The sequence below is a fragment of the Caretta caretta genome, chromosome 2 (assembly GCF_965140235.1).
Source record: "Caretta caretta isolate rCarCar2 chromosome 2, rCarCar1.hap1, whole genome shotgun sequence".
Lineage (NCBI taxonomy): Eukaryota > Metazoa > Chordata > Testudines > Cheloniidae > Caretta > Caretta caretta.
In genome coordinates this window covers 234636673-234664466 of record NC_134207.1, presented here as the reverse complement: position 1 = coordinate 234664466, position 27794 = coordinate 234636673, and the positions used below count along the sequence as shown (strand labels likewise).

The window sequence follows — 27794 nt, the reverse complement described above, 5'->3', positions numbered from 1 at the left end:
TGCAATTTTATAGCCCTATGAGCCCAAGTCAGCTGACCCGGACCAACTGCAGATGGTGTTTTATTGCAGTGTAGACATACACAATGTTACTTGCTACTGATCCTGCAGCTGTTGTTCTGACTTGAACCATTTCATATCTCAATTCTAGTCTTAGTAACTGTGTTGCATATCAAAAGACAAGTGTCTGCCTAAGAATGGTCTTCTAGCATTATTGGCTAAGCACTGAACTATCAGCATAGCATACAAAAAATCTGGCTAATAAGATATATTGTAGCATACCTCAATTACTTAAGTTTGTAAAGCTTAAGCTATTTATGCAAAAACCAAGTTTTATTAAACCTGCAGATACAGTATTTTTATATTCCCCTCCCCAAACCAGAATCTTTGTAGTCATTTTTTGTTCCCTCCCACCACATGTGACTGTGCAGGAGACAAAATATTCCTCTGTAGACATAAACAAACAGCACTATGCAACTCTTAACAAGAATGTAAAGAAAAACCAAATAAAATTATACACTTTATTCATTCAATTTTAGCTAACAATATTCCTATTATACAAGTACAGTAGTAATTCAAAAAAAATCACAAAATATTACAAAATAAAAAAGTACAAACTGCATTACTTAATAAATATGTCTAACAAATTAAAGTTAACAGGAGATTAAAGAAGATAGCTCTCAGGTTGGAAACATTTAATGTTTGACCCAGCAAACCATACAAGTCTCGGTTTAAATACTTTTTACATAACATAGGACAGTGCATTATATTCTTGATTAGAAGAAAAAAAAAACCATCAAAAGGAGTAAAATGTTGTGATAACAGCCTGCTGATCCAATGCAAGTGCCAAGGGGCAAAGAAAAGGCATTTAACAAAAAACCCTCAGAAACCCAAATACTGAGATACAGCCAATTCTTGCCAAAGCTACAAACTATTATCTTATCACAACATTCTATATTAAATTTCTATTATTACAATTGAATAAAAATAAATGGAACAACGGTTGAGTCACCCAAGCAACCAGAGGCCAATTTACTCTAAGCAGTAATTAAATACAGAAGAGTCACAATTGCTCCCTGTACCATTCATGAATAGCTACATTCCAACTGGCTTATAAGACTTGTTCTGTGCTTGAGGCAATCAAAAACTTTTTGAAGTAGCTATTTAAAAAGTTTTCTGAACTTTTATGCAAACCATGGTTTAAGCTAAAGTTTATTTACTTTCCATCGATCAAGTGAAGTCGGTACAGCTACTACTCAAACTGGCCGACACCAATTTCATTAGGTTGCTTAAGTTGTATGGGTCAAATCACAGCAAAACACAAAGACAACTGTTATATCATAAACCTTATTTACAAAATAAACCTCTTACAAACTTTTTTGGCTGCACAGCTGAAAACCAGATGCCAACATGAGATGTAGGAGATGGAGGTAACAGTTTAAAAAAATAATGTGCAAAAAATACATTCTTCTAGAAAATAGAGAACTGGAAAAAAAAACCCCACAAATATACATGGAGAAACCGCTTCCAAACAATCCAGGGCTAACTTTATGCAAGAGAATATTACAAATACAAGTTTGGATTTCTCGCTCCCCCCACCCCAGTTTAATATTGTAGGGAGGCTCCTCAGTCTCCGGCACCGCCGCTTTATGAAGGATTAAGGCATCATCACCATGGCCGATGCAAACTGTCTCTCTTGACCTGGAGTAGGGCTCTGAGCCCCTAAACTAGGCAGTCTCAGGAGCAGGTGTTCTGTTCGATGTACATCTTAGACAGTGACATGGCCATGGATTTGGCAAGCTCTTCGTCCCGCCTCCGCTGCACCTGAGTCTGCCTGCACCAGGCCTCGTACTCCGGGTTGGGACACACACAGTCCAGCACAGCGTCGTAGTGCCCGTTGCTGAGCCAGCTCAGCCAGATGCTGGGCCGGGCCGGGTCCTCAGGGCCCAGGTAGTGGGCCATGGTGGAGACGGTGGGGCTCTCTGGCCTGCCGCCCGTGGTGAGATGAATGTTTACGTTCAGCATCTGCCCCATGGCCAAGAGCTCAGGGTAGCCGGCCCAGGCGCCGTCCTGGGCGGCGCCGATGAGAAACTCGCCCACATCGCCCTCGATGATGGGGCTGAAATGGTGCAGGTGGTCCGCGATGTAGTGCACAGTCTGCTCGCGGAGCTCGCTGTGCAGCCGCTGGTCCCCGTACACCGCCTTGCAGACGGCGCGGTACAAGCAGTTTCCATCAGGGATGATGTGGAAGCGGAATCGGCCCTTGTGCCGCAGGTATTTGTCCTGCTTCTCCACCTCGGCCAGGTACAGAGCCAGCTTCTCACTCCGCTCCGGCGTCCTCCTCGGGCTGGGGCCCTCCTCCTCCGCTAGCGGGGAGCAGGGCAGGGGCAGGGCCTGGCCGCTGCTCTCCTCGCCGCCGCAGGTGGCGGCCGGGCCGGGCTGGACGCTGGCCGCCGCCTGCAGAGCCTGGCAGTGCTCGCTGAGGCGGAGGCTGTGGTTGCTGGGCTCCTCCGGGCGGTGCGGGGCTGCGGCGGCCTCCGCCTCCCCGCCGGCCTGTCTCATGCTCTCCAGGATACCCTCGAGCCAGGCTCGGCTCTGCGGAGAGGCCGGGGCCAGCTCGACGGGGGGCTCGGGGCGCTGCACGATGCGGATGGGCACGATCCTCTCCAGCGGCCTCCTGCGGCTCACGGTGATCTGCGCGCTAGAGCTGTACTGCGGGGCCGCCGCCTGCCTGCCGCCCGGGCCCGCCGCGGGCCCGCCGGGCATCAGCTCTAGGCAGGAGGAGAAGGCAGTCATGGCGGCTCCGCTGCCTCCAGGCACCAGACTCTCCTTAGCGGGGCTCTCGGCGGCCGGGCTTTGGCCCGCTGCGTCCGGAGAGGGGGGCACGGCCGGCAGGGAGACTTTGAAAACGCCCGCCCCGCCTGCCGCCGTTCCCCCCGCTGCCGGGTAGTGGGTGATCACGGAGCTGTAAAGCTGCATCCTCAGCCCCCCGCAGGCGGCCTTTTATAGGCGGGGCCGGGGCCGGGGCCAGGGCGGGGAGCGGCCGCGGTCGGGCAGCCGGAGAGGATGAGCCGCCCGGGCAAAAATAAACAGGGGCATCACCCCTCCCGCACTGCGGCGGGAGGGCGGCAATTCCTGCTGCGCCACTGCTGTGGGCGGACCCGCCTCGCTACCCGGCGCGCGGCCCTTCTGGAAGCTGCTGGGCCGCGCCGGGCGGGGCTGCGGGGCCTTGTTTACCTCACTCCCCCGGCACGTTGGAATGTGGAGGGCGGGGCCTGGTGGCGTCCCCTCTGTGACGTCACCGAGCGCCGCCCCGCCGCCGCGGAAAGGAAGGTTTGCCCCCTCCCCCCGGAGCCGTGAGGGTGCCCGGCTGCTGCTCCAGGGCTGCGCATTGGCAGTGGGGGAGGCTTTCCAGGGCGCGCGCGCGTGCGTGCGTGCGCGTGTGTGTGTCTCACCACAGGAGTCCCAGGCTCGGCCGGGCCCCACCGCCCTGCGAGCAGTGACCGCCAACCACCACGTGTGCTGTGTCAAAAGTACATTCCCCTCCTCCCCCGTTAGTGGTAAAAACAAGCCCCTGATTCCGGCAAAATGGCATGGTTTGGAAGTGACAGCGCCTCTCTAGCTTCAGGGAAACACACGGAACGAGGAGAAAAGGCAGACAAGGAATATTTTTTCCTAAGTTTTCACCCATGCCTTGGGTGGAGCGCATGTGCCCCTGGGCTCTTCAAATCCTAGCATATAATTTGGCCCTTGTTGGAGTGGTGAAGACCCTACACAAATATCAATGGAGTTCAGGTTTGTTAATCTATCTGGGGAGAAAGCTAAGCACAGTGACATTTGAAAAAGGGAAGAGGGGGGTGGAAAGTAGGCGTGGCCAAAATAGGCACCTCTTTCCCCATTTCCTGTTCTCCCATCTCCACTGCTACTCTGCAGCTCCCCTTTCAGATCTTAGAAGCTGACCTTGATCCAAAACCTCTGTCATGTCCCTTTACCTCCCTGTTCTAAGAAAAACCTGTCTCTATCCCTTAGACTTGCCCTTTCTGCCTTCTTTTTTGTGGACCTGTCTCCTATTTCTAGCTCCTCCCTACTGTTATTTTAAACTCATACCGTTAAACTGGTGCAAGAGACTGTGTGGACAATTTCAGTTTAAACCAGGCATATTTCAGTTTATTTTAAATATGTTAAGGATTTATTTAAGCTAAACCAAAATAAACCACACTCTCCACCTGAAATAAGAGTGCCCACACTAAGGTTGCCACCTTTCTAGGCCCCTAAGACCCCACCCTCGGCTCTGCCTCCTCCCAGAGGCTCCACCCCCTCCAGGAGGCTCCATTCCCTTCCCCCAAGGTCCATCCTTGTCACTCACGCCTTTCCCTGCCTACTCCTGTTGCTCGCTGGATCCTCTCCAGGAGCCTGCCTGCAGGTAGGAGATAGCCCCAGCTGAGCAGGGGCTGACACAGGTTATTGACCTGGCGCCTCTTCTGGCCCTGCAGTAACCAGACTTTTGGTTTGGATGCCATTGTTTAGGGTAGCTAGGTCCCCTTTTCAACTGGACTTTCTGGTCAAAAACCGGGCACCTGGCACCCCTAAATGGCACCTGGACATAGAAGCCAAAAAACGGACTGTCCAAGTAAAACCCAGACAGGTGGCAACTTTAGCCCACACAGGTGTTGGTCCTGGTTTAACAAATGTGTTTAGATAAGGCTTTAATCTCTCTCTTCTCTCCCTGTTCCCAGTGTGTGGCTGTCATCTATTGTCCTTTTGGCTCCTCTTGGCAGTTGCCTGGCTCTCACTCTTCCATTTATTCCATTCCATTAATGTTGCCATGGGTGATTTCAAGTTCCATGATTCCTCTGACTTTTGTTTCCTTTCTATAACTTCCTCATTACCTCCAGCTCTAACTCAATTCCTCCATTCATTGCCTCAGTCAGTGTCTTTACCTAGACCTGATCTACACACAACAATTATACTGTGATATAGCTGCTTATTTCAGTGGGAGCAGGCGTGCATCCACACATCTGTCTCCCATCAATAGATTTTCATAGTTAAATCCATATATTTGCTATGCTTAAAATAAGATAAAATAAATAAAAAGGGCAGCTCTGTGACAGTGCAAGTAGTTTTCTGCTAGTATCCCACATTGCTCCATGAATTGACCTGTCAAGTAACCTTTCTGCACTTCACTGCCCAGGGTTGCAGGAGTGCAAGCACAACACTGTAAACATACTCAATAATTGTACTGATTTACCTGTACCTGCATAACTTCTATATGTAAAAAACATCTTCATTATGTACTGCTCTGTCTCTCAGATTCCAAACTCCATCTTTGATCAACATGTTATTACCACTTTAAAAACGGTTTTAATTATTCCCTTATTTTAAACATAATTTTCTGTTTTTTCTTTTTCTGGCCTCCCTTGTTTTTTCCCCTTAATCCCGCCAGAGGCCCAATCCTGTAGTTCAAACACATCAACTTCGACAGACTTCTGTGTATAACCCATTTTTAGTTCCCTCTGGTAAATCTAAGTAGAAAATACACACACAAAATTGGATTTCCACATGTTAATCTGTATATGCTGTTATAAATCCAACTATTAGTTCTATACGTCTCCCTATACACATACTGCTTTGTCTCCAAAGAGGACCCCTACAAGACGAAACTAGAAGTCATCAAATAATAGGAGTGGAAACAATGTGATCTGAAAACTTAGGTCCCCAAAATGATTTGTGGTGCTTTATCTATGCCCGTAATGTCTTGGTATCAAGTTGCCCCAATTTACTTCAGCCTAGGCATTATAAAACACATACCTACCTCTCCATCCACATACAGTGACACAGTGTCTGTACACTCCACTGATTATGCTCTGACAGACACATTGCCAAGTATCACCTACTTACTCTAAGATCCAATTTTTTCACCAACATTTAGTCTTATCAGTTGCTGAATAAAAATTGGGAACTGGTATACACCAGTTACCTTGAACAGATACTTCATAACTTTGTTATAAATTTCTAAAATTTTCTCCAGAATTCATCCCACAAATCAAATGCCTCCTGAAGAGTTTCAATAATCTGATTGGGACAAACCCCTAAAAACTTTAAAACACTAAGATTTAAATCGTACTAGTGACCTCTTTTTCCTCTTTTAGCTTTCTTATACTCTAAAAATTAAAGAAGATTCAGCTAGCGGAGTTAATTTATCACTACTTCATCAAAAACAGCAACTTTTTCTTTAGTTATCAATTGGCTTAGTTTCAGGGAACCGTTTCCTTTATTCCCATGCTCTGCAGCTGAGGTCATAGCTACTGGAATAGTACAACATAGCATTTCATTAGGTATTTCAAGAAAGGATACACTTTGACACTAGACTCAGCATTTCCTAGCTGACTTTGTACAAAGATAAGAGGAGAGGCTGAAAAAAATTGTTAAAAGTTGTGATGCTTTAAAAATATTAGGTATTTAAGAGAGACAGTTGTCCCGAAACTTGTCACCATTTATCACAGAATCTTTAATTTTGGAGAACATTAACGTGTCAACAAGTTTGGGGAATTCACTGTAGTACTGGGGACCTTTTACAGTGAAAAATTACAAGGCCAATATGTTCCCACAGTTACCACTTCAGAATTTAAAATATAAAAGGAATACTAGGCACTAGTTAATGTCCAAATGATTTGCTTGACCTGGCATGCCCAGAAAGTTGATACTTTTAGAATGAATGGTGATGTCACAGTAAGCCAGGAGCATTGCTAGCAACCTACCACAAGGGCATAGAGTATTACAGCTTCTCTGAAAGTTAGAGAATGACTTTTGTATTTCAGAATGTTCTGAACTTCCCTTCAAATATAGTTAGTGAGACCAGCAGCTAAGACTCTTTAGACCTGGACAAATTAATGATTACATATTAAGAATTTTCCCAGTCAGAGGGCAATAAATAGCTACATTTCCATTAGTATGAAGCATCTCAGAGTTTCTTCATCACTTCTTACTCGTTTCCTCACTCCCCCCTGCACAGAGCTGGCCTGAGCCCCTATGCACCCCCCATCCTCCCACACAGAGCTGGGCTGAGCTCCTGTGGCCTCCCGCTCCCCCCACACAGAGCTGTCCTGAGCCCCTCTGCCCCCCTCCCCCTGCACACAGCTTGCACGAGCCTCTCCCCCCTCCCCCTCCGCAGAGCTGGCCAGAGCCCCTCTGCCCCCCTGCTTGCCCTGCCGCTCATCCTTCCCCCCACCCCGAGACCCTTTTTGGCAAAACTGGGCATTAGCAAATAGGACAAATGGCCAGTTTTGCCAAAGATGTCTGGGTCAGGGCTTAGAAAAGGGACTGTCCCAGCTAAAATGGGATGTATAGTCACCCTAGGCTGTAGTAAGAGCTGTCCAGGGAGCCCGGGTAGCTGTGGGGAGCCGCAGATCCTCCACCTACCCTGGGCGGGGGGCTGGGATGCACAAAAGCAGGCCTCAGCCTGTGTCCCTGCCTACCCAGGGCACACTGCTCAGAGAAGGAAGAGAGTCCAGGGCTCCCCATGGTGGCCAGGGCTCCCTGGTTAGCTTTTACCAGCTTCCAGCCAGGCCAGGAGGTAGGGCCTTGGGTGGAAGGGGAGGAGCAGGGGGCGGAGCCCCATGGCAGGGATGTGTGGGGGAAGCCTAAATATTTTTTGTGCCCAAAAAGTCTTAATCCGCTTCTGATTGTATGTAGATCCATGGGAAAGGTAAAATGGGAGAAAAGCAAGGGATGATTAGGCAATTTCAATCAAGTTGTAACATCTCCAGAGAAGCCACCTCTTTGGAAAAGTGTGCATATACTAGCTGAAACCGGATTATCCGCAGACCAACAGACAAAGGGAATTTGTCTAAATAGCCTGATTTTAAACTCTGATGAACTTGTAACAATAAGGAATCATCTTGGATGAGGGGCTGAAGGATCGCTCCTGCCAGAATCCATGTTTGGGTGAACTCTGGCAAGCTTATTAGCATGTGTGTAGATTCTTTTTTTGTTTTTAATATATCTCTCTGTAATGCTTTTTATCTTAAGAATAAAGTAGACTTGCACAGCAAGTGCTGTGTGGTACCTTATAAGTATAGCAATTACACCTGTTAACCATCTCTAAAGAGAAAGCAAGCAGGCATCCATGGGCAACAATCTGTACGGAGAATGACACAATGAAGGCAGGAAACTGGACAGTCTGGAAATAACCTGGTCAAAAGGGAGAGAGGTACAGGTCTCTACCCAGAAAGGCAACAGTTTGGGGAGACGGAAGCTGACAATATGTGCCTTTGTTGAACCACTGGGGGCTGGTGCAGTTACACAGGTGAAGTTGCCCTGAACTGTGACATATAGAGTGGTAGCATATATGTGATCTGTAACAGTGCGGATTGCATAAGTGCCAACAGCAGTAAAAGCAAGAACTGTAGAAGGAAAAGGACAGAGAAAAAAGTCTCAAGACTCTTTTTGGGAAAAGGAATAATGAAGACAGAGATAGGAGAAAATGAAGTATGAACAGCTGGAGAAAAATTGTTTGGTTGAGTTAGACAGAGAAAGGCAGCTCAGTCCTGAGGACAGAAAAAAGACACAGTCAATCAATTTGTTGTATTCTAATGACCAGTCAGGAATGATGGTGTGAGTTTGTAGAGAACCTCCAGCCTGCTGGCAGAGGGGCCAGCAGACCATTCTGTCCCCCAACCAACCAATTGTTTGGAAAGGTGGTGTGCTGATGTATGGTAGACTTATTATTAATTTATGATTGTTACTATATGAGGTGTAAATTTGGGGGTTTGCCATTTGAGATGAAGGGGCAGATGTGTGTTATGTATGTACAGGTGTTGTGAATTTTAGTATTATGTATTTATGTAATATAAGTATTATTATGCCCAGAACTCAGCAATTTGCATATAGCTAAATAAATAAGAGTACAACACATTCTGGAAAAAAGGTATGTAATTCATCATCAAAACATAAAAATGCCAGGGAGCATTTTAATATATTTGACAAATGTTAAAACAGTTGTTGGTAATGTTAGCAAAATTACTGTTCCCTTGCTCTTTCCTCATCTAATAGCTCTATAATATGCTATAAATTTACTACCAGTACAGTAGTTTTTATTTTTAAAATATACATAGTAAACACGCTAACAAAATTAGAACACACAATATACAGTAGATCTATTTGTTATGCAACTGTGATCTGACCAAAGAATTTTTACCAATCTCTTTGCATTAGTATATTGTACCAATATTTTCTTCTTCCTACATAAAATAAATGGAAGGAGGGGTTTCATCTTGAAATATGTCACCTTTGTTATTATTATTTAAATGCTGACAATTTAGTAAGATCAACATTTTCCAAACACAGGTGCCTACAGTTAGTCAGCTACAATAAGTGACCTGGGGTGAAATCCTGGCTCCTACCCTTAGTTTTCAGTACTCACAATTGGAGTTATGGGAGCTCAGCATCTCCGAAAAATCAGACCACTTATTTAGGTGCCTATCTTTAGGCACCCATGTTTGAAAACGTTGGCCTAAGTCTGTGTTTTACTATATCCTCCCCTGCTAAAGGAAGAACAAATGGTAGAGTGGGATTGCCAGGTGGTGTGACTGCCAAATCTTGTGAAAAACAGATTCTTAGGAAGAGTGTGTTCCCCCCATTCATACCACCCACAAAGCAATGGCCACATAATTATGCCTTTGACTGGGGCCTGCGCTAGCAGCAGACATGCATTCTCTATGGTGATTACAAGCTGTAGATTATTGAGAATTATTAATTCCTGGAACAGAGTAGGCTATGTTTTATTTTTCAGTGTAACTTATTGGCTCTGGAGAGACCAGGACATATGGATTGACTATTCCCTAAATCTTCCCAAATCAGGTTTTCCATGCACTCTCTCTCATCCCCCATTCATGTAGAGCTCAGCATGCATGTTGTGGCCACAGAAGGGCTAGAGAGTTGTACAGAGTGAGCAGGATATACTGTTAAACCAGCTATTTTTCCCTTCCTAGCAACTCTCTTCACCCATTTTCCATGGATTTACGTGAGTGCACTCTCCTCTGCACCATTCAGCACAGTGGAGCACATGGCCATTTGTTATTGTAGAGCATACCTTAAAGATATGTTTGTGGTAATAAAAAGAAAACATCTCCCACAGCTAAAGTTTCCACTGACATAATTGTTATCAGTGATTACCCTGCACATTCCAGGAAGTTTTCAGATAGTACAGAAGGCTAACCAGAGTCATACAGACAATTGTGGAACAACACTGGCATTCACTGATGCTAAACTGGATGCTGGAGTATGAGCCACTTTTAACTTTAACAAGTACTGGATATATAACTGACACATAAACAACACATTAAATATGCCAGCTGGAACACTGACAAGTGAAGAAAGGAAGGAGGGGAAAGAGCTTAGATAATAGTTTAAATGATCATCTGAACAAGTATTGCCCCAACTTGTTGTTCTTCTATTTACCTTAAAATTCTTCATAAAAGGCTATTTATGCTTGGAATATTTGACAGACTATTTAGATTTAGCTGGATAATGCCAACAGTTGTGAAACACAGTATTTAATTTATTACTGCTTAATATGTTGAACCAGCATACCTGGGACTACAAGTTAAAATTCCATAGAAGAGTATATAAAGAAATTCAAGACCTTCCTACAGAGGAGAAATACACACTGCCGCTTGACAGAATTTAATTCGTAACAAACTTACTGGTTATATCTGCCAATGTTTTTCTGACAGTTGTATGCTCTATATTTACTACTGCTAAGAAATTTTGCTGAGTTGTTTCTGAAGTTTAAGAACATTTAGGAAAGTATGGTGTCTAAAACAACCAAAACAATGGGTTTGATATCAATTTTTTCCATTTATTATTTGTATTATAGTTGCATCCCAAGGTCCAAATGAGATCAAGGCCCTGTGGTTCTGAGCATTGTACAGATACACAGTAAGAAACAGGTCCTGCCTCAAAGAGTTTACAGTTTAGATTAAGACAAACATAACAAGAGGATAGAAGAAACAGATGGAGGGAATGGAGAACACAAGTAACATGAACACATGATTGCATAGATGAACTATGGACATAATTTGCAGGGTATTTTTAAAGTATTAATAAATAAGATAATGATATCAGTTATCCCAGCTGGCCACCTGTTTATCCATTATCAGCTGGCAATTTATTATAGGCATGGATCACAGCAGAAGTAGGTGTGATGCTGGCAGACTAGGTGCCAACTCATGCCAACGGCCCAGGCCCTCATTGAACACTGGCAAGTGCATAACTGGAAACCAGTCTATCTTACCTGTGGATTAGTATAGTTTAAATAGATATTAGTGTTATAAGAATGTGTTTAGACTTTATGTAATGCCTGGTGAAATCTAATTATAGAATGTAGGGGAGCAGTTGCCCCACTTTGGCAGACAAAGGGTTAATAGCAGCCCTTGGAGTAGCTGCTCAGAACCCGGCCAATCAGAGAAGGCTTGGAAGCAGCCAATCAGGACCAGGCTGGGCCCTATATAAAGGCTGCAGAGCCGACTACACAGGAATCTCTCCTTGACAAGCAAGGGAGGAGGGCTGGCTCCCAGGGATAGCACCTTGGATAGAGCAGGGCTGGCCAGGCTCAGGGGAGCAGAGGAAAAGCTCCAGCCTCATACCTGCCAGGCAGAGGCCCCTGATGGAAAGGGCCAAGAAGGTGCAGGACTGAAGGGAAGTGGCGCAGGGAGTGTGAGCAGTAGAGGGGAGAGAAGGAGGGCAGGACATGGCTGCCACCAGAGGGTCCCTGGGCTGGGACCCAGAGTAGTGGGTGGGCCTGGGTTCCCCCCCATCCCCCTCACACTGCACCTGGCTATGGAGGAGCATGACCCAATACAGACTATTGCCCCTGTGGCAAGGAGATACACTTTGGGGCTGCAGTTGGCTATGAGCGCAGGTGCAGCCTGAGGACTGCTGATACCCCGGAAGGGGAGAGAACTGAGTGGGGCAGAACTGGAGGGCTGTGTCCAGAAGAGGATGCTGCAAGCCAGGGAGCAACGTGGGTTCCAGACAGCACAGCAGATCAGACAACAGGTCAGACACCACCTGCAGAGGGCACTCCACAACTGGACAGAACTAAACACAGCAGGAGGCGCTGCTGTGGTGAGTTGGCGCTCCGTTACATAGAACATACAACCAATCTGGAGGTTCTGCCCAGGTTTTTGGCTATCTGCCCTAAGGATGGCACTCACGGTCAAGAGCCACTCATGCCAGCATCACAGTGGGTCTTAAGGAGGGACTTGTAGGAAGAGAGGATAGTGGCTTCACACACAAAGAGTAACATGGAACAGAGTATGAAAATATGTTGATGGAGCTCAGAGGGTGTGCTAACATAAAAGTGTAGAAAACGTGAGAGCTAAGTTGTCAAGGTCCTTAAAGATGAGGACACAATATATTTGCCTCTTGCTCTTTTGTGGCAACAAGGGAAAGTTAGAAGGGAAGTAGCAATATCAGAGTGGGAAAAATATTCATGTCATGACAGTGGTGTTTTTTCCTCTGTAAATTTTTATAAGTGGCACTCTTTATGGGATATGTAGAAGAAGGCAGATGGGGGCGGGGAACAGCTAGCGAATATAAGGTAGGACTATGGAAAACTGCAGCAGTTGCTTGGGAAGGGGCTAACTGCTTCAGAGTGGTAAATATGCTTGAAGCTAAGAGATGTGGTACATTATAGATTCCTGCAGATTTCCATTTACCATGTAGCAATTTCTTGTAGGGTCCAGCAGAGGTTTAAATTGGACATAAGAATTTGGTAATCCCATTTTTTCCATGTCTGTGGAAAATTTTTGCCTTTCCCCAATGGCAATAGCAGAACAGAGCTAAATTGATTAGGACCACTCAGTGGTTCCACAGTGGGGAAGCATACATCTGTGGGGCTGGGGAAGAAACAACTGTAAAGGGAAAGGTAGGAGAAAGAGAGAAATAATAGGGAGAGCAAAAAGAGTATCGATAGTAGTAATATGTGGATACAGCTTCTGCTGTGACTTTGACAGCAGTTTCTGCCTAAAGAAATTATTTATGCATGAACAGAAGAAAAGCAATGCATCATGTGACTTGGCAAGTAGGAAAACTGGCAAATAATTGAAAATTGGAGACAAACAGTGGGGAATCACAGTCTCTCATTAAAATACTTCTAGGTTTTATCTGTTTTAAAGACTGTGTGGGGAGGACTTCTAAATCTTCCATATTGTACTTGCCATATTTGGGATTCCAAACATCCAGGAAATGCAGCTGTTTCTGTTGACATCTCTTCTTCACTCCCTTTCCTCACTTCAGTGTGAGTTAGGATTCAGTAACAGCTTTGGTACTAAGAAAAGGAGTACTTGTGGCACCTTAGAGACTAACGAATTGAGCGTAAGCTTTCATGAGCTACAGCTCACTTCATTGGATGCATGCAGTGGAAAATGCAGTGGGGAGATTTTATATACACAGAGAACATGAAACAATAGGCGTTACCATACACACTGTAATGAGAGTAATCGGATAAGGTGAGCTATTACCAGCAGGAGAGGAAAAAACTTTTTGCAGTGATAATCAAGGTGGGCCATTTCCAGCAGTTGACAAGAACATGTGAGGAACAGTGGGGGGTGGGAGGGAGGAGAAATAAACATGGGGAAATAGTTTTATTTTGTGTAATGACACATCGACTCCCAGTCTTTATTCAAGACTAAGTTAATAGTGTCCAGTTTGCAAATTAATTCCAATTCAGCAGTTTCTCACTGGTGCCTGTTTTTGAAGTTTTTTTGTTGAATTGCTACTTTTTAGGTCTGTAATCAAGTGACCAGAGATTGAAGTGTTCTCCAACTGGTTTTTGAATGTTATAATTCTTGACGTCTGATTTGTGTCCATTTATTCTTTTACGGAGAGACTGTCCAGTTTGGCCAATGTACATGGCAGAGGGGCATTGCTGGCACATGATGGCATATATCACATTGGTAGATGTGCAGGTGAATGAGCCTTTGATAGTGTGGCTGATGTGATTAGGCCTATGATGGTGTCCCCTGAATAGATATGTGACACAGTTGGCAATGGGCTTTGTTGCAAGGATAGGTTCCTGGGTTAGTGTTTTGTGTGGTTGCTGGCGAGTATTTGCTTCAGGCTGGGGGGTTGTCTGTAAGCAAGGACTGGCCTGTCTTCCAAGATCTGTGAGTGATGGGTCATCCTTCAGGATAGGTTGTAGATCCTTGATGCATTGGAGAGGTTTTAGTTGGGGCTGAAAGTGATGGCTAGTGGCGTTCTGTTATTTTCTTTGTTGGGCCTGTTCTGTAGTAGGTAACTTCTGGGTACTCTTCTGGCTCTGTCAATCTGTTTCTTCGCTTCAGCAGGTGGGTATTGTAGTTGTAAGAATGCTTGATAGAGATCTTGTAGGTGTTTGTCTCTGTCTGAGGGGTTGGAGCAAATGCGGTTGTATCATAGAGTGTGGCTGTAGATAATGGATCGTGTGGTGTGGTTTGGATGAAAGCTGGAGGCATGTAGATAAGTATAGCAGTCAGTAGGTTTCCTGTATAGGGTGGTGTTTGTGACCATCGCTTATTAGCACCGTAGTGTCCAGGAAGTGGATCTCTTGTGTGGACTGGTCCAGGCTGAGGTTGATGGTGGGATGGAAATTGTTGAAATCATGGTGGAATTCCTCAAGGGTTTCTTTTCCATGGGTCCAGATGATGAAGATGTCATCAATATAGCGCAAGTAGAGTAGGGGCGTTAGGGGACGAGAGCTGAGGAAGCGTTGTTCTAAGTCAGCCATAAAAATGTTGGCATACTGTGGGGCCATGCGGGTACCCATAGCAGTGCCACTGATTTGAAGGTATACATTGTCCCCAAATGTGAAATAGTTATGAGTGAGGACAAAGTCACAAAGTTCAGCCACCAGGTTCGCCGTGACATTATGGGGGATACTGTTCCTGATGGCTTGTAGTCCATCTTTGTGTGGAATGTTGGTGTAGAGGGCTTCTACATCCATAGTGGCTCAGATGGTGTTTTCAGGAAGATCACTGATGGATTGTCATTTCCTCAGGAAGTCAGTGGTGTCTCGAAGATAGCTGGGAGTGCTGGTAGCATAGGGCCTGAGGAGGGAGTCTACATAGCCAGACAATCCTGCTGTCAGGGTGCCAATACCTGAGATGATGGGACATCCAGGATTTCCAGGTTTATGGAGATTGGGTAGCAGAACTCCAAGCAGGGGTATTCTAGGGGTGTGTCTGTGCAGATTTATTCTTGTGCTTTTTCAGGGAGTTTCTTGAGCAGACGGTATAGTTTCTTTTGGTAACCCTCAGTGGGATCAGAGGGTAATGGCTTGTAAAATGTGGTGTTGGAGAGCTGCCTAGCAGCCTCTTGTTCATATTCCGACCTAGTCATGATGACGACAGCACCTCCTTTGTCAGCCTTTTGGATTATGATGTCAGAGTTGTTTCTGAGGCTGTGGGTGGCATTGTGTTCTTCACGGCTGAGGTTATGGGGCAAGTGATGCTGCTTTTCCACAATTTCAGCCCGTGCATGTCTGCGGAAACACTCTATGTAGAAGTCCAGTCTGTTTAGACCCAGAATCCTTCTTTTTGTAGTGTTGGTAGGAAGGTCTCTGTGGGTTAGTCTGTTCAGAGGTGTGTTGGAAATATTCTTTGAGTTGGAGATGTTGAATAGGATTCTAGGTCACCACAGAACTGTATCATGTTCGTGGGGATGGAGGGGCAGAAGGAGAGGCCCAGAGATAGGACAGATTCTTCTGCTGTGCTAAGAGTATAGCTGGATAGATTAACAATACTGCTGGGTGGGTTAAGGGAACCACTGTGGTGGCCCCTTGTGGCATGTAGTAGTTTAGATAGTTTAGTGTCCTCTTTCTTTTGTAGAGAAGCAAAGTGTGTGTTTACTTTTTGTAAAGTCCAGCCACGAGGAAGTTTATGTGGAAGGTTGTTTTTTTATGAGTATCCAGTTTTGAGACCTCATTCTTAATCTTTCCCTATTTGCTGTATAGGATGTTGATCAGGTGGTTCCGCAGTTTCTTTGAGAGTGTGGCACAATTTGTCAGCATAGTCTGTGTGGTATGTAGATAGTAATGGATTTTTTACCTTCAGTCCTTTTGGTATGATGTCCATCTGTTTGCATTTGGAAAGGAAGATGTCTGTCTGTATCTGTACAAGTTTTTTCATGAAGTTGATAGATTTCCACTCCATACAGCTAAATTCAGTGCCTGTCATAATGACAGGTTTCAGAGTAGCAGCCGTGTTCATCTGTATTCACAAAAAGAAAAGGAGTATTTGTGGCACCTTAGAGACTAACAAATTTATTTGAGCATAAGCTTTCGTGAGCTACAGCTCACTTCATCAGATGCATGCAGTATGGGTGTATGCTTTGTTACTGTAATTCGCCACAGAAGCCTCAGTCTGCTTGCGGGGTATAAAAACTGGATGTATGCAATGAGAACTGGGTGCAATATGGTTTGAAATTTGCTTCAATGGAACATTTTCTGGATACAACTTAAAGGGAGATAAGACAGATTCCAATAAATTTCTGTCATGACCTGCCCCTTTCTGGGCACACACCTTGAACACCGGTGTCACTGCATCATTGGCTCAGCCTTTTCACCCTTCTAATCTTCTCAGGACTCTCGCCTGTAAATATTGGATGATCTTGGCTGCTTTTCCTAACTCTGTTTTGTGGGCCCTGCGGGTCTCTGCAAAACCCACTGATTGACTAAATCTCCAGCTTCTGGGTTTGACAAGCCACTAAACTTTTTAACCCAAGTAAACATAACAAACAAAACAGTAACGCTCAGTAACCTTCCTACGGCTTACTCCTACAGGGAAAGCCTAATCTTTATAAGGGCCCAGCAGTGCTTGCCTTCATGACCACAGTCTAGCTCTCCAGCTCCCTCTGTGATCCTGCTCTTTCTCCTCCCAGGAGCCAGCCAACAATCCTTCTCAGGAGCCAACGAGTGATCTTTCCCACTCCTCCTCCTCTCCAGGAGCCAGCTGTCACATTCAAACACCCAGAGTTCTGAATGAGCAGTCCAGGTGGAGTTTCTGTCTGGAAGTTCAAGCTTCTGTGTCTCTGTGCATGCAATGATATATGTTCTTTTTGATTTTTGTCCAACATTATACCTCAATCACACAATTTGGCTTAATGTTTATATCTTGCTCCACAGTATTCTTCATATTTATACTATATAGTTAAAAGGAAAAGAAATCAACACTCTAAGTCAGGATAAGAGTATTGCTGCCAGAATGCTAATGAATCCATAGTACATATCCAGTTTCTCCTAAATGGTGGTTCTTCTGATTGCTTCTGGGTGGGAAAAGGATAAATCTAGGCACTTGTAACACCACCCTTCATTTTTCCAACCTTTTAAAAAAAGCCCACTGTTAATCTTCTCTCTGGCTTTATCGATGTCATGTCTGTCAGAAGAGTAAGGAAGTGTATGCCGCTAGCCCAAACTTTTAAAAGATTCTTGTCAATGAGGTATAAGTATGAGGTTAAGTATTCTACAATAAGGCAATGGGTGGAATGGAATTGTACGCTGTTGGTGATAACAGAACAAACCTGGTTGTGGCCCTAGCGAACTAAAGATGATTTTCCAATTCACTTAATACTTCTATTGCACAAAGGTCTGAACATAATATTTACAGAAACATTTATTATTTATTGTAGGATTCATACAAGGTTCATGTGCTTGGCAACATTCAGGGCACACCTGGAGTGTTGTATAGGAGCTGTGCACACACAGCTCTTCTCAAGGGCATGAACCTTGGAATCTCGCCCAGATGACATGAACCGTGGGAAGCCTCCTAGGACTGGGCTCAAGGCCCGAGAGCAAGGAATGCGGTAGATAGAAATTGGTAAATAAGAATGTTAAACAAAGCCAGTGTATTCCTTTTATCTGTTGGAGAATGTAATGCGCGAGGGGAGAGAAAGAATAAAGGGGAAGGTGGAAAGCTGACAGGCAGAAGTCGGTTGGCAGACCAGCTCGCTTGCTTGCTAAAAGCTCTGTGCTGTCTTGTATTTGAACCGCAACAATTTATCTTAAGGAAAAATCTTAATGTTCAAGAGAAGTTGCATGTCAGAATAATGTTTAAGGGAACTTTTTACCACATGCTTCAATTCTGCTACAGTGTCATGTAAAAATACTGTTTACTGTATGCCTGCATTAGTCATCATAGATGTAATCCACACTATGACCTCATTTCCACATGGCCTGGCCAAATGCTGATGAATGGTGATAAACATAGATGTTAGCTCATCATTCAGAGATGCCCATTCTTGATAAGTGAGCAAGTACACATAAATCAAACAGGCTAAGTTTTTTTGTTTTTTGTTTAGCTGCACACAAAAAGATGAGTGGACTTCTGTGTTTGTGCAGTGTCAAACATAATTAGGCCTCTCTCAAGAATGGGGCCCTTTAAGTACTACCATAACATAAGTGATTAATAATGATGATTTTACTTTCCCTAAAAGCAAAGTATAAATGTGGCTGTAAATAAGCTTTATAAGACCTATAAATTGGGGGAAAATAGTCTGTTTCAGGAAATAGTTTAAAGTTCCTTACAGACTGTAAAAATATATGAAATAGCTACATTTAATATATTATCCAAGTTAAGGTAGCCAGTCTCTCTCCCTCTTACTGTATGTTTGTCTGAAAGTGGTACTTTCAAGGTAGCATTATTGTTGGTCAATACCTGCAGATTGTGAGGAAAGAGGGAAGTAACTGAGGCAATAAATCAGTACATACAGTTAGAGATGAAATCCCATTACTAGAGCATCTTGATAGAATTTGCAAGTATAAAGTTACTGCATGAGGGGGAAAAAAAGGGGTGCAAGTCTGCATGCTTCTCAAGTGATATACACAACTGGGAACACAGCACTTTGAACTGTCTTGCAATATTTTCAGGAAATATATTTGAGAATGACTTCAAGGGAAGGTCTTGTCCATCTTTATCCTGGGAAATCCTAGATCAGTGGTTCTCAAACTTTTCTTTTTTTGTGGACCACTTGAAAATTGCTGAAGGTCGCAGCGGACCAATTAATGATCTTTCCAAATGTTGTTTGTACTATTGCTAACTATTGTAAAGCACTTTGGATAAAAGCGCTAAATAATAAAGATTTTTGTTCTACAAATAAAGGCACATAACTCACATTAATATCCGTAGTCTTACCTTTCTCATGTGATGGATGTGCCATCTCTCCCCCGCCACGGCAGTCCCCAAGCTGGGGCTGGGAAGGAGGAGGGTCTCTCCCTCTCTCCCCTGCCATGGCAGCCTATGAGCTGAGGCTGGGAAGGAGCAGGGTCTCCCTCTCTCCCCCACCGCAGCAGCTCCTGAGCTGGGGCTCGGAAGGACAGGGGGGTCTCTCCCTGACCAGAGAGGTGAGGCTGGGGAGGAGGGCCATCTCTCCCTGGCAGCCGCAGCCCTAGAGCTGGGGAAAGTTGCCTCTTTCTCTGGCCGCCACAGCCCAGCATGTCCCAAATTCCCCCCACCCTCTCTTCTCACCGCACTGCCCCCTCCCACCTACCCCCTATTCTCCCCAAGGCCACAACTCACCTTACATGTGCATCTTCTGCAGGGTCCAGGCACCTAATTAGTGGAGCCATGCAGGCATGGCTCCACTAATTAGATGGGTGGCCCTTCATTCTCTTTTGTGCAGCCACTGAGGTGCGCACCTTAGAGGAAACTATCCACGGACTACCTGAATGCAGCTCACAGATCACTGGTGCTCTGCAGACCACAGTTTGAGAACCTCTGTCCTAGATCTTTAGTAACACAATCCCACATACTTTTTCTCCACCAACTAACAACCAAGGCATTATCACAACACAGAGGGATGGTTGCAGCAGAGAGCTACATCCTTACAGTTCATGGTTTCAGATTCATAAGCACAGAGTAGCATAGTAATTACAACTACTATGCTATTCCACAGTTTAGGCTTGCCTGTGTGGATAGGGCCAAAGAGTTACCAAGTAAGCAAATTATGCTCTGGAAGCATTAAAGGTCAGGGAAGGCACACAGTCCATTTACAATTATAACTTGAACTGTTGCCATCGGCAGAGGAAAGACCTGTGTTATTACAGAGTCAGAGCATAACTGTAGTTAACTCCACTATTTAAAGATAGTGTCAGAAGAGCCATTGGAGGAGTGGAAGGAATGACGACAACTTAACCGTAGCAGGGTCTTATTCTGTCCATTTATGCTAGTTTTTTGTAACAATAACTATAAGAGCATTGATTTTTAAAAAAGATAATACTTCCAGAATTTTTTTAGAAATATAACTAAGAGGCTGTAAACTCAATGGGCCCAATTCTGATCTCACAGTGGCATAAATCGGGAGGAAGTACACTGAAGTCACTGGATTTACACTAATGTAAAACTTTCATGCCCAATCAATAGATTGTCGGGTTCAGCGAGTAATGATCAATGGCTCCATGTCTAGTTGGCAGCCTGTGTCAAGTGGAGTGCACCGGGGTCGGTCCTGGGGCCGGTTTTGTTCAATATCTTCATAAATGATCTGGAGGATGGTGTGGATTGCACTCTCAGCAAATTTGTGGATGATACTAAACTGGGAGGAGTGGTAGATACGCTGGAGGGCAGGGATAGGATACAGAGGGACCTAGACAAATTGGAGGATTGGGCCAAAAGAAATCTGATGAGGTTCAATAAGGATAAGTGCAGGGTCCGAATGGCTAGGCAGCAGTTCTGCGGAAAAGGACCTAGGGGCGACAGTGGACGAGAAGCTGGATATGAGTCAACAGTGTGCCCTTGTTGCCAAGAAAGCCAGTGGCATTTTGGGATGTATAAGTAGGGGCATAGCGAGCAGATCGAGGGACGTGATCGTTCCCCTCTATTCGACATTGGTGAGGCCTCATCTGGAGTACTGTGTCCAGTTTTGGGCCCCACACCACAAGAAGGATGTGGATAAGTTGGAGAGAGTCCATTGAAGGGCAACAAAAATGATTAGGGGTCTGGAACTCGTGACTTATGAGGAGAGGCTGAGGGAACTGGGCTTGTTTTTAAGGTCAGGCTTGACAAAGCCCTGACTGGGATGATTTAATTGGGGATTGGTCCTGCTTTGAGCAGGGGGTTGGACTAGATGATCTCCTGAGGTCCCTTCCAACCCTGATATTCTATGGAATCTATGGAATATGAAGCAGTGTTGCCAACAATTTGTTGATTAACAATATCCATGGGAATTTGGAAGTAATATTCTGGCAACTAGAGCCTTCATATTTGTTCAATAATACAACTGAAGCATTAAAAGTGATTAAGAAATAACTAGATAAGCACAAAATGCTTGAATAAGGATTATAAAATAAAGTATATTCCTAGTTCACACTTGGATTCTTATCCAGGCAAAGTTTTATGAAACTTAAACTGTGTATTTTTTTTTACTTAATTGATGATCTTAAGGATTATTAATCCAGAGTAATTTTGAATGATGAATCTATAGAAAATATAGTTTGATTTGATATTGGGGTGGGGGGGAATAGCATTTTTCCAAAATAACTAGATCCCATACAGGATTGGACTGTAGTAACATCTAAATGTAAGGGTTTTTCCACTGTACTGAAGTCCTCCGTGCAACCCCATAGGAATAAGTCCTAAATTAATCAAAGAAGGAAACAGGTATTCCATTAATACCACAGAAGTATATTTAGAAGAATAAAGAAAGCAGTAATCAAAAACCGCAACTAAGACCTGCGGAGCACACACAAGTGAGTTCATCCTCGTGGGTGCCCAGACCCTCAAAGTCCCATTGGCTTTGGAGGAAGCTGACTGTGTCAGCACATTGTAGAACTGGGCTCAAAGTGTGTTCTCTAACTCAGACCAAAATCTATGTGCATACCAGATTTCATGGACTTAATTTTACTGCAAATTTTTTCTTCAATAGAAATAAAATATGAAGAATAATTTATTCATAAATAGGACCACTATGTAAAAGACTTTGTGGATGTTCAGTTAGAGTGATTAGGTCTGTGCAAGACACACAAGTTTCACAAATCCTGCATTCCATATACACCCAAAACACACTGAAATTTCTATGGAGTATTGAAGTGTGCAAAGATTTCATGATCAGGATCTCAATCCTGTATAGATAGGAAGAATAATGCCCTTTTTCTGACTTGGCTTAATCACAACTACAGCTCTTAGTTGTGACAACCTCAAGTCAGGTACCAAATGGTTCTCCATGTAATGATTCTCAGTGTACTGCAATAAAGAGTTTTATTGCATTTCCCTTGAAGCACCAAAACAAGCACACCAGGTAATCATGTTTCATTTTGAGAGGATACAATCAGCTTCAATTCTCAACGTGTACAATGATATGCTTTTTTGTTGTGCCATTTATACAAGCATTCAGAATGTGTTAGTAATTCCGATCTAAATCCCTGTTTTCAGGAGTTAATAACTAGACTAAAAATCTAACAAGGTGCAATTCCATATAACCTGAGTGTAGTGGGGCAGCTGCCCCAACTCTGGCATAGAAGGGGTTAAAGCAAGCCAGAGACACTGTGCAGAACCCCAGCCAATCCTGGAAGGACTTACTGAGAGCCAATCAAATGGAGGCTGCTTTCAAGCCTCCATCAGGGCCAGGCTGGGCCCTATAAGAAGGCTGCAGGGCAGAGAGGAGCTGAGTCTCTCTTTGGAGGGCAAAGAGAAGAACTGGCTCTTAGAGCCAGGCCAACAAATGCCAGACTGGGACCTGACACAAAGGGGCAGAGAAGGTGCTGGGGCTATGGGAAAGTGGCCCAGGGAAGCAGGCAGTAGAGGAGAATTGGAGGAGGGCAGTAAGTGGCTGCCACTAGAGGGTCCCTGGCTCAGGGCCCAGAGTAGTGGGTGAGCCTGGGCTTCCCCCTTTCCCTCCCACTTGCCAGTGATCAGTGGCTAAGCCAGACTGAGGTTTGCCCTTGGAGGAAGGGGCTAGACTGAGGACTGCAGTGAGCCACATGATAGAACCAGAAGCTGCTGATCCCCCGGAAGTGGGGGAGAGGCAGCGGAGCAGGCACAGCTGGAGGGCAGTGTCCAGAGGTATGTGATGGGGCTCCGACAGTGAGGATGGTGGAGACCGAGAAAGTAATGGAGGTTGAGACACTACTAGTGAAGGTGTGCTGCTGAAAGAGCTAATTCCCTAACCAACCAGCTGGAGGTGCCTCTGTGGTGAGTCTGGCGCTGTTACATTGACCAATAAAAACGGTGCATGACTACTCTCATAAATTCAGTAGCAAACCTGACCTGAATTTTCCCCAGGCCATACTGCAAAACAAGTTCTAAACAGACCATATTACTATGACTGCAGTCGGTAATTTGGTGCTAAACAACAATCATCTTATTTAATCCAAATGTAGTAGTTAGAATAATAAAGACTATCCTGTAATCACAAGTGAGACTGCATGAGATGTTATGAAAGGCATCTTAAGCAAAGTGCTGTAGGTCTCTATCCTCAGTGTTAGTAGACCTGAAAAGAATGGTTATTTACTTTACAGTAACTGGTTTTTCAAGATTTTGTAGTCAGTGTGGATCCCACCATAGGTACACATGCACCTCAAGTGCATGAGCTTAGAAACAGCAATGTCTGTCGGGGCCATGCATCACTCTGAGCCTCCTTGTGTTCCCATACAAGGGCATAAAGGGTGGAGGGGCCCCAATCCTCCCTTAGTTCCCTTGCAGTTTGAAGCCCATGGTAAATGAGGACTCTCAAAGCAGGGAATGAAGCATGGGTCATGGGATCCATAGTTGGTGATGTCTTTCAGCAAAGACCACTCCTGGTTCGTGGTAGATAGGAAGTCTGCCAAGTCATTATTAGCTCCCGGAGGTGTAAGGCTAACAGGGTTATGCCTTGCAGGGAACACTAGTTCCATAGCATAATCGCTTCCTTGTAGAGAGGCTGGGGATGGGGCGAAGAGCCGGCACCCCCTTGTTTATGTAGTGCATTGAGACATATTGTCTGTCAGTATCTGTACTACAGAGTGTCGTAGGACCTGGAGGAACTCCATGCACTTCACTCTGATGGCTCTGAACTCTAAGACCTTTATGTATAGTTTCACTTCCTCTAGAGACCTTGTCCCTTGTATTTGAAGATGATCCAGGTGGGCTACCAAGCCCATCCCAGACACCTCCATGAGTAATGCGCTGGATGGTGAAGAGGCCACAAATGCCCCCTTTCTGTTGTAATGCAGCCACCAGGTCAGTGTTTCAAGTACATGGAATGGAATTAAAGTGGTCTTGCTTATCTGATACTTTGCAGAAAAGTAGACCAACCTGAGCCAGAGTTGTAGGAGCATCAGGCAAGGTCTGGCAAACAGGGTCACATATATACACATGGACATATGGGCTAATAACATAAGGCAATTCCATCCTGGTATAGCCAGGTATAAAATCACTGTATTCAGTCATAACTGGGGAGTGAGGAATCTGTCTTGAGGTAAGTAAGCCTTTCCTGTGGTGGGACCTATCATAGCCCTTATGAACTCTTATCATCAGGGATGGGGTGAGAGAGATGATTTTTCATACTTCACCAGGAGGCCCAGCCAGGTGAACAAGGAGAGGGCACAATTGAGGCTTGTCAGGGTGTTGGAATTATTATTATTTTATGCAGGTTATTACCACAACATTAACCATACATTTCTTTATTAAATTCAAAGGCCAAAAGGTATTAATACTATTACTCTAAACATGCCTAAAAAGTCTACATAATAAGCAATTTACTATGTCCAAACAGTAACACAACAGTTGTAAGCATTTGATCAAGTCCTTACAAATGGACTAAATCGAGGGGGGCTTACAGCCTGCTTTCTTCCCAAGGTCTTGCCTTACTATCTCTTCCACTCTTTCTTGCTGACCAACACTTTTTCTTCTGTATCTGGGTTCACATAGGCCCTAATTTTGAGATAACTCTGACATGTGTAGTTGGAAGAGCCATATTGGCTCATTTTAACACAGATCCTCTGTCTTATTTAAAACCATTTGCAATCACCCATATTGGTCGGAAGCCTTCTTTTTAGAAACCTTCTGTTATTTCATTAGTTATTCTTTGAACCAGACATCTCCCTACTTCATGCCTTCTGGCCTTTTAATTCATTATTTTCAAGGCTTTCCCTCTACTTGCTGGTCAGGACTTTTCTTTACAACTCATATTTCCTTAACCAAACTTAAGATAACCCTAATTCCTGAATTTCATGTAGTGCCCCTTCTCTACCCGATTACCTTCTTTAATGCCAGTCTGCTTACAGGTTTTATGGGACAGGTCTGGGTTCTTCTGCATCCTGCCACCCACTCAGCAGCGTCTATCCTCTGTATTTTTCCCTATGAATTTATTTGGCGGAGCCTCCACCACCCCCCCACTTGCTCCTTCCTGGCAGGGTCACCAGGGCAGCTTGGGAGGAAAATTCTAACCACAAAGTAACCCCCACTTACTAGCCAGATAGTTGGAGACTCCCAAGAAATAAAACAAATACATACAATGTATTCAAAAGGACTGAAGGTAAAAAATCCATTACAATCTACATACCACACAGACTATGCTGACAGCTTGTGCCTCACGCTCTCAAAGAAACTGCGGAATCACCTGATCAAGATCCTTTCTACAGCAAACAGGGAAAGATTAAGAATGAGCTCTCAAAAATGGATACTCTCATAAAGAACCAACCTTCCACACAAACTTCCTCGTGGCTGGATTTTACTAAAACTAGACAAGCCATTTACAACGCACACTTTGCTTCTCTACAAAAGAAAAAGGACACTAAACTTTCTAAACTACTACATGCTACAAGGGGCCACAGCAATGGTTCCCTCACCCCACCTAGCAATATTGTTAACCTATCCAACTATACTCTCAGCCCAGCAGAAGCAGCTGTTCTATCTCGGGGCCTCTCCTTCTGCCCCTCCACCCCCACGAACATGATACAGTTCTGTGGTGACCTAGAATCCTATTTTTGACGTCTCCGTCTCAAGGAATATTTCCAAAATACCTCTGAACAACATACTAATCCACAGAGGTCTCCCTGCCAACACTACAGAAAGAGGGATTCTAGATGGACTCCTCCTGAAGGTCGAAACAGCAGACTGGACTTCTACATAGAGTGCTTCCGCCGACGTGCACGGGCTGAAATTGTGGAAAAGCAGCATCACTTGCCCCATAACCTCAGCCATGCGGAACGCAATGCCATCCACAGCCTCAGAAACAACTCTGACATCATAATCAAAAAGGCTGACAAAGGAGGTGCTGTTGTCATCATGAATAGGTCGGAATATGAACAAGAGGCTGCTCGGCAGCTCTCCAACACGAGTTTCTACAAGCCATTACCCTATGATCCCACTGAGAGTTACCAAAAGCAACTACAGCATTTGCTCAAGAAACTTCCTGAAAAAGCACAAGATCAAATCCGCACAGACACACCCCTGGAACCCCGACCTGGGATATTCTATCTACTACCCAAGATCCATAAACCTGGAAATCCTGGGCGCCCCATCATCTCAGGCATTGGCACCCTGACAGCAGGATTGTCTGGCTATGTCGACTCCCTCCTCAGGCCCTACGCTACCAGCACTCCCAGCTACCTTCGAGACACCACTGACTTCCTGAGGAAACTTCAATCCATCGGTGATCTTCCTGATAACACCATCCTGGCTACTATGGATGTAGAAGCCCTCTACACCAACATTCCACACAAAGATGGATTACAAGCCGTCAAGAACACTATCCCCGATAATGTCACGGCTAACCTGGTGGCTGAACTTTGTGACTTTGTCCTTACCCATAACTATTTCACATTTGGGGACAATGTATACCTTCAGATCAGCGGCACTGCTATGGGTACCCGCATGGCCCCACAGTATGCCAACATTTTTATGGCTGATTTAGAACAACGCTTCCTCAGCTCTCGTCCCCTAAAGCCCCTACTCTACTTGCGCTATATTGATGACATCTTCATCATCTGGACCCATGGAAAAGAAGCCCTTGAGGAATTCCACCATGATTTCAACAATTTCCATCCCACCACCAACCTCAGCCTGGTCCAGTCCACACAAGAGATCCACTTCCTGGACACTACAGTGCTAATAAACAATGGCCACATAAACACCACCCTATACCGGAAACCTACTGACCGCTATTCCTACCTGCATGCCTCCAGCTTTCACCCTGACCACACCACACGATCCATCGTCCACAGCCAAGCTCTGCGATACAACCGCATTTGCTCCAACCCCTCAGACAGAGACAAACACCTACAAGATCTCTGTCAAGCTTTCTTACAACTACAATACCCACCTGCAGAAGTAAAGAAACAGATTGATAGAGCCAGAAGAGTTCCCAGAAGTTACCTACTACAGGACAGGCCTAACAAAGAAAATAACAGAACGCCACTAGCGGTCACCTTCAGCCCCCAACTAAAACCCCTCCAACGCATTATTAAGGATCTACAACCTATCCTAAAGGATGACCCAACACTCTCACAAGTCTTGGGAGACAGGCCAGTCCTTGCCTACAGACAGCCCCGCAACCTGAAGCAAATACTCACCAACAACCACATACCACACAACAGAACCACTAACCCAGGAACTTATCCTTGCAACAAAGCCCGTTGCCAATTGTGCCCACATATCTATTCAGGGGACACCATCACAGGGCCTAATAACATCAGCCACACTATCAGAGGCTCGTTCACCTGCACATCCACCAATGTGATATATGCCATCGTGTGCCAGCAATGCCCCTCTGCCATGTACATTGGTCAAACTGGACAGTCTCTACGTAAAAGAATAAATGGACACAAATCAGATGTCAAGAATTATAACATT

The 27794-nt window shown here is 44.8% G+C and overlaps 2 protein-coding genes across 4 annotated transcripts in view; both read right to left on the bottom strand.

The window, feature by feature from the left end:
* The window catches only part of LOC125631351 (uncharacterized), a 156759-nt gene that overhangs the window by 127361 nt on the left and 1604 nt on the right, over positions 1–27794 (bottom strand). The gene's annotated exons all lie outside the window — the stretch shown is intronic.
* OTUD1 (OTU deubiquitinase 1) lies at positions 505–3251 on the bottom strand. Its single transcript, XM_048837898.2, has one exon. The coding sequence runs from the start codon at positions 2974–2976 to the stop codon at positions 1735–1737; it is 1242 nt and encodes a 413-aa protein (XP_048693855.2). The 5' UTR covers positions 2977–3251; the 3' UTR covers positions 505–1734.